At 40.9% G+C, this 12,558-nt stretch overlaps 1 protein-coding gene across 3 annotated transcripts in view; it reads left to right on the top strand.

Annotated features, from left to right (window-relative positions):
- fgd4a (FYVE, RhoGEF and PH domain containing 4a) overlaps positions 1–12,558 on the top strand; it is a 110,139-nt gene that overhangs the window by 4,632 nt on the left and 92,949 nt on the right. The window contains exon 1 of one of the 3 annotated variants that reach the window (XM_014147947.3): positions 10,602–10,832. The exons of 1 other annotated variant lie outside the window; for it this stretch is intronic. In XM_014147947.3, coding sequence (XP_014003422.3) covers positions 10,649–10,832 — 184 coding nt within the window. In that variant the 5' untranslated portion in view covers positions 10,602–10,648. Of the gene's footprint in view, positions 1–10,601; positions 10,833–10,900; positions 11,069–12,558 lie in introns of those variants that run through there. One more of the 3 variants, XM_014147951.3, reaches the window with a different exon arrangement.

The following is a 12,558-nucleotide window of genomic DNA, read 5'->3' as shown; positions in this document are numbered from 1 at the left end:
GAAATGTATTGTCAATCAGTGTGGACAGTTTGATTTCACAGAAGTGTGATTGACTTGGAGTTACATTGTGTTGTTTAAGTGTTCCCTTTATTTTGTTGAGCAGTATATATATATATATATATATATATATATATATATATATATATATATATATATATATATATATATATATATATATATATATATATATATATATATATTACTTTTGTTAATCAAATGTCTACCCTGCTAGAGCTGCCCCAGTCAACTGTAAGTGCTGTTATTGTGGAGTGGAAACGTCTAGGAGCAACTACAGCTCAGCTGCGAAGTGGTAGGCCACACAAGCTGACAGAACGGGACCGCCGAGTGTTGAAGCGCATAAAACGTATTTGTCCTGGGTTGCAACACCCACTACCGAGTTCCAAACTGCCTCAGGAAGAAACGTCAGCACAATAACTGTTCGTTGGGAGCTTCATGAAATGGGTTTCCATGAACGAGCAGCCACACACAAGCCTAAGATCACCATGCACAATGCCAAGCGTTGGCTGGAGTGGTGTAAAGCTAGCCGCCATTGGACTGGAGCAGTGGAAACGTGTTCTCTGGAGGGATGAATCACGCTTCACCATCTGGCAGTCCGACGGATGAATCTGGGTTTGGTGGATGCCAGGACACTACCTGCCCGAAGTGCATAGTGCCAACTGTAAAGTTTGGTGGAGGAATAATGGTCTGGGGCTGTTTTTCATGGTTTGGGCTCCTTAGTTCCAGTGAAGGGAAATCTTAACGCTACAGCATACATTGACAATTCTGTGCTTCCAACTTTGTGGCCACAGTTTGGGGAAGCCCTTTCCTGTTTCAGCATGACAATGCCCCCGTGCACAAAGCGAGGTCCATACAGAAATGGATTGTCGAGATCGGTGTGGAAGAACTTGACTGGCCTGCACAGAGCCCTGACCTCAACCCCATCGTACACATTTGGGATGAATTGAAAAGCCGACTGCGAGCCAGGCCCAACATCAATGGCCGACCTCACTAATGCTCTTATGGCTGAATTGAATGCAAGTCCTCGCAGCAATGTTCCAACATCTAGTGGAAAGCTTTCCCAGAAGAGTGGAGGCTGTTATAGCAGCAAAGGAGGGACCAACTTCATATTAATTCCCATGACTTTGGAATGAGATGTTCGACGAGCAGGTGTCCACCTACCTTTGGACATGTATTGTAACCTTATTACTGATATGACTGACTTATTACGCTATCCTTGTAAAATCTGTCATGCAACTTTTCTAGAATCAAACCTGAACTTGAGCTGAACCACAGTTGTTTGTCTAAGGGTGGGGAGAGCATTTGAATTGACTATACTTCATAATTACACTTCCTTAAATAGAAATTCCTTCCACTTGACATGATACATTGTTGCTCAGCGATTGAGCATTTTGATTATTGCCTGAATATCTGGCTGCAGATGCATAGGTTGAGTTTCTCATACTGAGCAAGAGAAGATGTTTGTTAGGAGAAGGAGCAGTGGAGCTTCTGTAACTGTAACTAAGGCCCACTGTTTCCATTTTCAGTCGTGAATTTGCTGGGTGCTCGTTAACTCTACAGGAGACCACGACTCACTAGGGCAGAATGGAAGGATTATTTTTGCTGCATTTGATTTCTTTTGTCCTCCTTGTAGAAGAAGGTTCTGGAACGTCATTAAATGTTATCTTCAGATTGTATAGAGCAGTGTTTCCCAAACCTCTCCTCGAGGACCCCCAGACAGTCCACTTGTTTGATGTGTTCCATAACTAACACAGCTGATTCCAGGGGTGAAAGTAAGCCGGTATGGTCCGGTCCAGTGTCCCGGACAAATAAATAGTGGGGGTACACCGTACCATTCAAATGTGAGCCAATCACAATACTTAACACTAAATGCAGAGAAAACTATAGACAGTTACACCATTATTTATCATTAGCGCATGTCAGAGGCATGAAAATGAGCCAATTGACTTGAAAACGGGCAGTATACTGTACCCTCAGAATTGTGGTGTGGTTCGACGAGTACACAGTTTTTGCCAAGGCGGAGATAAGTGGCCAAGACCGAGACACGCGTTTACTGCAGTGAACGTATTCATTCAAGCTACTTCAAGTGTGGTGGGCCTAATGACAGCTGCCCAGCTGGAGAGAATTTATTTAGCAAACGTAACTGGGAAACTAGTACCGGTAAGCTTCACAATGAAAAATAATCTAACAGGCGAAATGATGAATCCGATCTGCTTTATCTATTACCCAGTGCAAAAGTTGACTGCGGGTATTTATTTAAACAGTACAAATATTTCAATGAATTTTTTTAAAAACGGTGTTGACGGTATTGGAAAATCATACCGAGGGTACTTCGAAATACCCCCGGATACGGTATATAGGGTATACCGACCAACCCTAGTCTGCACCATATGATGCTGTGGTTGAAATCACCTTTAACCACTGTGATAGGTGCATTCCCTTAACATGATCTCTGTAAACACACTCTACACTCCACCCCACACGGTCCAAAGTCTGCTTTTGTTTGTATCTCCGTCAAGATATCTCCAGCCTTCACACTATAATATGTCAGTTTAACTCACATGTAAGGTCAACTCTTGTGTGTTGGCATTTGAGGTATTTGTTTCTGAGGGAAAACCTCTTCAACCACACCAAGTAGGCTGGGTCTGAAAGTTTCGCCTGGTGGCCTGGTGTTAGTATGAGCCTTCCTCTGAGACCATAACAAAGGATCTGTTTATGTTCTCTCTGCCCTGGGAAGGAGCAGGGCACCCTGGGATAGCATAGCGGGGCTGGATGAATCAGTGGCTTTGTGTTGTGTTGTTATTGTGGTGGTTGTTGTACTGAGCTGAGTCCTCTGTCTCTCTCACTGACTAACTGGCTTTAATTCACTCTCAACCCCTTGTGTTGCGCAACTCACGCAGTTCATTAGAACTATGAGAGCTTTATTAGTCTGTTCAATTTGCATGTAATAAACATGGGTTATTACCACCTCATGAATTGTAAGCCATGAATTACAGTGACAGCATTCCTGCAGCTGCATCTCTCTCATAATGGACTAATGTATGAATGGTGTTGTGTCAGAATGAGGAACCAGTCTTTAAGTTTCCCACAGAGGCCCTACTGAACAGGCTACATAATAAGTCCCTCTTCAGTACACGACTCACAACGTCACGACTCACTCGGTTTTGGGTGCAGAAAGACCCCCATCGCCATGATTTATATAGTTATTACATAACAAGATATTATCATATCCTTTCAATGTTGTATTAAATTGTGTTTTTATATTTTTTCTTTTTTATTATTTTTAGGGGTTAGATCAGCTTTAATATTGCAGATAGATTGTAGCTTCAATCAATGTAATTGTCTGCATCATTTCAAATCCCCCCAAAAATATTTTTTGTAAATATATACAGTACCAGTCAAAAGTTTGGACACACCTACCCATTCAAGTGTGTTTTCTTTATTTTTTACTATTTTCTATATTGTAGAATAATACTGAAGACATCAACATTATGAAATAACACGTATGGAATCATGTAGTAACCAAAAAACTGTTAAACAAATCAAAATATAGTTTATTTTTGAGATTCTTCAAAGTAGCAACCCTTTGCCTTGATGACAGCTTTGCACACTCTTGGCATTCTCTCAACCAGCTTTAATTCTTTAATATTTAATCATTTCTGGACCCCTGAATTGATATTTATTATAGAAATAGGCCTTTTAATTTTGTCTGGCTTGCCATTCCAAATAAAATGTGATATTTTTTTGCTCATATAATTGAAAAAAAAACAGGTCGCTAGCTTTAGGCAAGACCATAAACTGGGATATGACTAAAGAGTTAATCAGGGTGATTTTTCCACAAATAGACAGGTATTTTCCTTTCCATGGTAGCAAGATCTTATCTATTTTTGCTAACTTTCTATAAAAATGTATTGGAGCAAGATCATTTTTTTCTTTAGAGATACGTATACTGAGTATGTCCACATCCTCGTCAGACCATTTTATTGGTAAACTACACAGTAATGTAAAAGTTTTTTTTTTTAAATCTGATCCAATACATAATATAGTACACTTGTCATAATTTGGTTTTAATCCAGAGAGGTTAGAAAAAGTATCTAGATCCTCTATGAGGCTGTGGGGGGATCTAAATTGTCACTGATGTAGAGAGGAGTAGGCAGGAGGCAGTCACAGGTTTAGAACTACTGAATTTATTTAAGCACCATAGATCAAAGTGGGACAAATCCAAACGGTGTTTTGCTAAAAATATAACTTCATAAACAAAAGGGCACAGGGCAAACCCAAAGTGAAAAATATAAAGTACTCAGGAAATAGTAGGAGAGATTCTTCTCAGGAAAACAAGTAACATTTACAGTGACCGACAAAGACAAATGGCAGAGGGAGTAGGCCTTTTCAAAGTTAGCTATGAATACCAGGCCTGGTTTCCCAGATTTTTCATATGAAATGGATCTTTATATTCATCACTTGGATCCTGTTTCTGTAATGATGAAATCAGACCTTCTTGTTGCGTGTCTGATAATCTACTATTTATATAGGAGTGGTTAAACATGCTAATAATGGTCCTCTGAGTATATATATAAAAAAGGTTTGGTATACCTCTACTGGTATGTCATCCAGCCCTGGAAATTTTCCCGGACATAAAGGCTTTAATTGCATCAAGAAGTTCCTCCTCTGTAATTTGGCCTTCGCATGAGTCTTTCTGTACTGCTGTTTATTTTACATTATTGATAGAAAAAAAATCCATACAATTAACTTCGGTAAGTGGAGGAGACTGAAACAAAAACATATGTTTAAAGTACTTTACTTCCTCTTTCAAAATATTGTTTGGTGAATCATGGGTGACTTTCATAAATCATTTTTGGTTTCGATGTTGAATTTTTGAAATAATATATTACACTTGATCTTTCTTGACTAAGTTCCTCCATTTCTTTTTGTTTTTCCTCTAACTTATTCTGAGCCTCTATGGTACAGTTTTTATTGCTATCTATCTGTACTGTTAGTCCTTCCATTTCCTTTGTTAATATGGACTCTTTTGACCTAAATTGCTTTTGTTTTAGAGATGAGTACTGAATTTCATGGCCTCTAACGGCACATTTAAACGTGTCCCATACAATACGCTTGCATTATTGCTTTGATTATTGCTTGAACAGTCGCTAAGATTATATTTGGTTGTGATCTTTGCAAAATACCTCTTTTGGATACAGCTCATTGAAAGAGACTGGGAGCAAAGCTAGCCAAAGATCCATTTTACTGGTTGAAGTTGAAGTGTTTTTAAAAAAATTATAATGCAGTTGATTTGCGATGATGACACAAGCATTATATTAAGCAGGACGTTCCTACGAGCCTTAAAATCCACTCATAATCCAAAAGTAGTGTGAAATGCATTCATAAGCAATGTGAAATACATTCATAAGCAAAATGTAAATGGTGGCTTTTTTTGCTGGTGGTCTATGAGAACTCTCGTGTTCTGCAACCAAATTGTGTGCATCGACCTCAAGCGGCAATGTTTACAAAAACAGAAAGGGGTCTATACTAATATACTGTCACTGGTGGCTTTATCCACTGAAAAAGTGTCATCCTACAGATACCTAGGTATTTGGTTGGATGACAAGTTGTCCTTTAAAGTTCATGTGGATAATCTTGTGACAAAGCTTAAATTTAAATTGGGTTTTTATTTTCGTAATAAGGCTTGCTTCCGGCTTATAGCTAGAAAGAAGCTTGTTCAGGCCACTTTTCTCTCTGTAATTTGATTATGGTGACTTGTTGTACATGCATGCAGCCTCCTCCGTCTTACAGAGACTGGACACTGTTTATCATGCATCCTTGCGCTTTATTACAAATGCCAAGTCACTCACCCACCATTGCACATTGTACCAAATGGTGGGTTGGACCTCACTTTATTTGCGCAGAAAGATACATTTGAATGTGTTCATTTTACAAAGCCCTTTTTGGTAAACTCCCTCTAACTTTGTAGTCTGATCTCCTTCACCACTAGCAGTTACCACACCCGGTCTGCTAGGTGGTTGCTATTTAAAGTCCCCAGGACATTCACAGTATTAGGCAAGACTGCCTTCTCTTCTTGTGCACCAGACACATGGAATAATCTACAATCCATGTTTCATCTAGATATGTTAGTACCACTGAATGAATTTAAGATATTGATGGGAGACTCTGTTACGGAGTGTAAATGCTTTTTTAGGCTGGATCATGTTGTTGTATTGTATTGTTGTATGTTTTAATTAGGTAATGTATTGATTGTTGCTGCCTTCTTGGCCAGGTCTCCCTTGAAAAAGAGACTCTGGGTCTCAATGGGCTTTTCCTGGTTAAATAAAGGTTAAATAAATACATTGAAAAAAAAGTACACTCTGTGATCTCTGTGCTTTCTGTTTTGGTGTTATCTCTCTGCACTCCTGCTTTTGTATGAGCATGTGACTGTATATAAACCCCTGATAGCCCACATCATGAGCTTAGAGTCAAAGCCAGACTACATTGATCTTCATCGCTTTCTTCGTCAGGCCTTGCATGTTTGTTCAAAATATTCACCCAAAGGTCAAATGTTTTTACCCTCCACAAAGTCAATTAAAGTTTTATGGGAGTGTTCTCTTATTAATAATATGCAGAAAAGTACCTCATACCTATACTGTAAAATATGGTGGTGGATCTTTGATGTTATGGGGCTATTTAGAAAACACCATTAGTTTAGTTTTGTCAGTATTAGTTTAGTTTTGTCAGTATTGAGGATAAGCTTCAATTGACACAAGGTATGTTGAACAGTATAAAAGGCAGTTTGCAAGTTCTGGAAAGCTTTTGTGAGAGACGAGGCACAACAATAAATAACAGTATCATCAGCATAAAAGTGAAGCTGCGCATTTTGCACATTTTTGTCTAAATTATTTATATAAATAGTGAATAAGAAGGGACCAAGTACAGTGCCCTGGGGCACACCATTACAGACAGACAATTTAACAGACATGAGCCCATCAAATTGAGTGCACTGAGTTCTATCAGACAGATAGTTAACAAACCATGCAACTGCATGCTCCGAAAGCCCTACACTCGACAATCTCTGCCACAGTACAGCATGATCAGCTGTATCGAAAGCCTTAGAGAGATCAATAAAAAGTGAGACACAGTGCTGTTTTTTGACAAGGGCTTCAGTGATATCATTTAAAACCTTCATGGCTTCTATAATTGTGCTATGCTTCTTCCTGGAGCCCGATTGATACATTGATAAATACAGTTAGCATATACAGTTGAAGTCGGAAGTTTACATACACCTTAGCCAAATACATTTAAACTCAGTTTTTCACAATTCCTGACATTTAATCCTAGTAAAAATTCCCTGTTTTAGGTCAGTTAGGATCACCACTTTATTTTAACAATGTGAAATGTCAGAATAATAGTAGAGAGAATTATTCATTTGAGCTTTTATTTCTTTCATCACATTCCCAGTGGGTCAGAAGTTTACATACACTCAATTGGTATTTGGTAGCATTGCCTTTAAATTGTTTAACTTTGGTCAAACGTTTCGGGTAACCTTCCACAAGCTTCCCACAATAAGTTGGGTGAATTTTATCCCATTCCTCCTGACAGAGCTGGTGTAACTGAGTCAGGTTTGTAAGACTCCTTGCTCGCACACACTTTTTCAGTTCTACCCACACATTTTCTATAGGGTTGAGGTTAGGGCTTTGTGATGGCCACTCCAATACCTTGACTTTATTGTCCTTAAGCCATTTTGCCACAATTTTGGAAGTATGCTTGGGGTCATTGTCCATCTGGAAGACCCATTTGCGACCAAGCTTTAACTTCCTGACTGATGTCTTGAGATGTTACTTCAATATATCCACATAATTTTCCATCTCATGATGCCATCTATTTTGTGAAGTGCACCAGTCCCTCCTGCAGCAAAGCACCCCCACAACATGATGCTGCCACCCCTATGCTTCACGGTTGGGATGGTGTTCTTCGGCTTGCAGGCTTCCCCCTTTTTCCTCCAAACATAACAATGGTCATTATGGCCAAGCAGTTCTATTTTTGTTTCATCAGACCAGAGGACATTTCTCCAAAAAGTACGATCTTTGTTTATTTATTTTATTGTTTGTACAGATGAACGTGGAGGTATTGGCTGATTTCTTTTGATTTTCCCATGATGTCAAGCAAAGAAGCACTGAGTTTGAAGGTAGGCCTTGAAATACATCCACAGGTACACCTCCAATTGACTTAAATTATGTCAATTAGCCTATCAGAAGCTTCTAAAGCCATGACATCATTTTCTGGAATTTTCCAAGCTGTTTAAAGTTAAAGGAACAGTCAACTTAGTGTATGTAAACTTCTGACCCACTGGAATTGTGTTACAGTGAATTATAAATGAAATAATCTGTCTGTAAACAATTGTTGGAAAAATGACTTGTGTCATGCACAAAGTAGATGTCCTAACCAACTTGTCAAAACTATAGTTTGTTAACAAGAAATTTGTGAAGTGGTTGAAAAACGAGTTTTAATGACTTCAACCTAAGTGTATGTAAACTTCCGACTTCAACGGTAAAAAATATTTTAGCTGTTCACTCACAAAGGTTTCAAGTATTTTCACCAGGGGTGACAGTTTTGAGATTGGCCTATAATTATTTAAAAGAGTTGGATCTCCCCCTTTTAAAAGTGGTAGGACAAATGCTGATTTCCAGATCTTTGGAATTTCAGGGTTAGATTGGGTTAGATTGAACAGATATGTAAGTGGTTCAGCTATGAAATCAGCTGACAGATTTATAAAGCAGGGATCATGAAGATTAGGACCTGCAGGCTTTCTCTGATCTAAGGATTTCAGGGCTTTATGTACCTCCTGCACTGAGATTATTCTAACTCTCGGAATGTAACAGTGCATTTCTATGGAAGATACAGGTATGTGTTGCTTAGTTTATAGTGGGTCTCAGACTGTGTGTGTGGTCGAGGAGAGCTTTGATTGGTATGCCGAGACACGCCCTCCTATTTGTGAATATTCACAGTGAGGTGGGTGTGGGGCGGGTCTCACAGAACAGGAAAGGGGTAATATTTCTCTGTCCACATTCCTCAGAGGGCTTTAGTCTACACACACACACACACACACACACACACACACACACACACACACACACACACACACACACACACACACACACACACACACACACACACACACACACACAGGCCTGGAGCGACAGCCTTGCTTCAACCTTTGAATATTAACAATTCCAGTTCCCAACAACTCCACTAGATGGCACTGAAAGCTCACAAAAATGTCTCTGATGAAATGCCTTTGATAAAAAGCAGTTTTGGGGAGTCTGCAACCACTGGTGTTTCATGGCCAATTTCTGGTGAGTGGCACTGTAATAAAGCAAATTATATAATACAATTGAATATATTTGTTTGTTCTAAGAGTAGATGTGGAAAAGGAAACGTTCCTATGGTTTCCCTTATTTTCCCATGACATTATCTTTACATTTTACATTTTAGTCATTTAGCAGACGCTCTTATCCAAAGCAACTTAAGTAGTGCGTGCATACATTTTCTGTCATTGCATTATTTCCACTCATCTGACTTCATCCTATCTGGCCAATGACTTGTTTTCTACAGATAATGTGAAGTTGGCAGTGCAGCCTCAGCATTGTTTTCCTTTATCCAGGATGTGAATGGTCAATTTGATATAATGGGTTTTTGTCTCACATTATCAGACGTGTTTGCCTGTAAGTGTTTTTCTCCAGCCTAGTGGGTAATACGGTTAGGGGTGGGAAAAGTAAGAGTCAAGGCCACTCACTCTTTTGTTATGGTACAGTTATTTTCCCGGCTGTAAGGGAGTGCACCACCACACACACACCCACACACACACTGCCGTCCTCATTCTGGGAAGACGGGGCATTCCTTTCTCAGGCCTATGGGGATAACAATGAGGAGGTGGAGGGAAAGAGCTAATTTTAGTGTGTTTGTACAGAAACGTGTGTATGAGTTTGTCTGGACTGGAGGGAAGGGAAAGGTTCCTATGACACACTTCCTGCAGTATTCCCCCCACCTACCCAAAGAGCTCTGTCTGTTTCAGTCCTCACACCCACGTGAACATTCAAGGCCACTGTGTTTTCCAACTCAATGGGGTTGTTTCTTTCAACCAGAAAGCTTCCAGACCCCTCATACAATTAGCCGTCAAAGCCACTATGTTGAGGTAAGGGAATCTCTGATACTACAGACTTTACTTTCCAAAAGCCCACTGATCCGAGACCAGCCCAAACCCATGCCTTCCCAGAGGTAACTAGCTAGCTGGCTCAGTCACAATGCCTGTTTTTTATTTCCGTGCAACGGCCGGTGCTTCCAGAATTTAGTGTGTCGTTTCACACATGGCTGACTGCGTGCTGCCAGACTCTCCAGTCCTGTCCACAGTGGACCTAAAGAAACGTAAAGGGCAACAGAAACCACCCCATCCTTCCTGTATAGGCCTACTACTGCTGTCCCCCCCAGCTCTCTCTCCAGCTCACCCCAGCACAGAGAGCTCCTTAGGCCCATCCATTGTTCAGCTGGTGGAGAGAGAAGGAGGAGGGGGAAAGCGAGGGAGGAAGGTGTATTTCAGGCCATCGTTCATGTGCAGGAAGTGTGGCCTCAGCCCCAGTGTCAGATGTACTTTTCCTGCCTCTCTGGTTCTCTGGCTCTGTATGCCTCATTCTCTCCTTCTCTGACTGCCTGTACGCCCACCGAACTGTCCCAGTGGTCAGCCCTACAGACCGGACAGGGAGACAGGATGGACTGCCTGGCCAGCGGCTACCGCAGGTCCCAATCGCTACGCCGCCGCGTCTCCTCGGGTAGGTGACCGTTAGGAGGGGACCTGGTAGTTACAGGAGTAGAACACACCATGCTGTGACACAGTGACACTCACCAAAAGATACAGGGGACCACCAAGGTCATGCGATGACCTTAGTCTAGAACCTTCCGAGGATGAAATTGAATGATTTTGAATAGTGTTCTCTAAAGATAAGGCATTGACTTTGGATGTTGAAAATGAACCGACGTCGCAAGTATTGGTTTTGGAGACGGAAAGGTAAAGCTGTTTCTGTTGTTAAGATGTGGAGAATTTGACTGTGTTACTGTAGGATTGCCGTCAATGGTTGCAGTTAGGCAAATGACCACAGTGAGAGAGGGATGTAGCCTTCTCTGTGTATCTGTTTAAACTGGCTCCATACTGTAGCGTAGACTATATAGAATCAAACAGAGTACAGGTATGACATAAGTCAATAAGTGAAAGTGTGTGAGAGAACAAGGGAAGGTGTGCAATTTGTGAATTGAATGTAACAATTTCAACCCTCTTCACGATCCAGTCTAGACCTCAGTCTCAAGCCCTCTAGTGTCTCTCCTAAGCCTGGGAACCACACAAACCCTGCCACCCACACAGCCATCTTAGGAGCATGCCAACCCCTCTCCTCCAGCCCCAATGCCCTCTATCCTGCCCCCCATTAACTGAGATGACATGCGGCTAATCTGTATTCTCTACCAGCGAGAGCTCCATTGTCTGAATGTTACCTTTGGCTGTGCTCCCAGACGTCAGCTGCTTGGTTTACAGCTCAATGACCATATGTTTTTTAAAAGTGACATATTGGGTCCCATAAACAGGAGCAAATCCTAAGAGGTTACTGAGAGACGGAGAAAGTGGTTAGGAGATGTATACTGCCTCCGGTGTACTAGACATCTCGCTCTGTGTGATTTCGTCTCATAAATGAAGGGTTGCGTATTATTATTTATGTAACTAGCAAGTATTTCATCCAATATTACATGACCTTTATATATATACTGCAATAGACAACTGCTAGAAGACCAATGAGCTGAGCAGTATTCTGTTTTATGTTCGTTCAGCCTCATGGTTGGGATACATGGCATTGCTGTCAAGGACCAGGACTGGTGTTGTAGAGAGTGAGTGCACTTATAGTTAGCAGCCTGGGAAAAAAAAGTATGTTTTGTTCTCTGAGTCCTGGGAACCGTCCCATCTCTCAAGTCCCTGTAACAACCACTCTGTCCTTTTGGCAAAATCCCCGATGGCCCATTACCCGATTTTGTGTGTGTGTGTGTGTGTGTGTTATGGAGAGGAGGGATAACTCTCCCTCTGTTCATAGTAGAAGAGAGGAAAGTGTGAAGCATGTGTTCTTTCTGTGGGCCAGCAGGAAGGAAAAGGCTGGGAGCAGCAGGACTTGCTCCTTTCACCACACTCATTGTTACAATGTCGGGAGGGTCACATGAGAGAGGACGGGAAACACTAAACACAGCCTAGATATATGGTTACGAGGATGCTATAGGAGGACTGTCTCATTATAATGGATGGAAATGAATAAATGGAACGGAATTAAAAGTGGTTAAATAAAGGTAAAATAAAAAAATAAAAAGTGGTTTCCATATGTTTAATGTGTTTGATACCGTTCCATTTATTCCATTCCAGCCATTAAAATGAGCCCACCCTCCTTTATCTACTCCCACCAGCCTCCACTGCTAGGCAGATCCTATCTGAAGCTTTGTTGTGTGCACTCGTGTTGTTTTGAGCCG

Source organism: Salmo salar, chromosome 16 (genome assembly GCF_965601325.2).
Source record: "Salmo salar chromosome 16, fSalSal1, whole genome shotgun sequence".
Lineage (NCBI taxonomy): Eukaryota > Metazoa > Chordata > Actinopteri > Salmoniformes > Salmonidae > Salmo > Salmo salar.
This window is presented reverse-complemented; position numbering and strand designations above follow the sequence as displayed.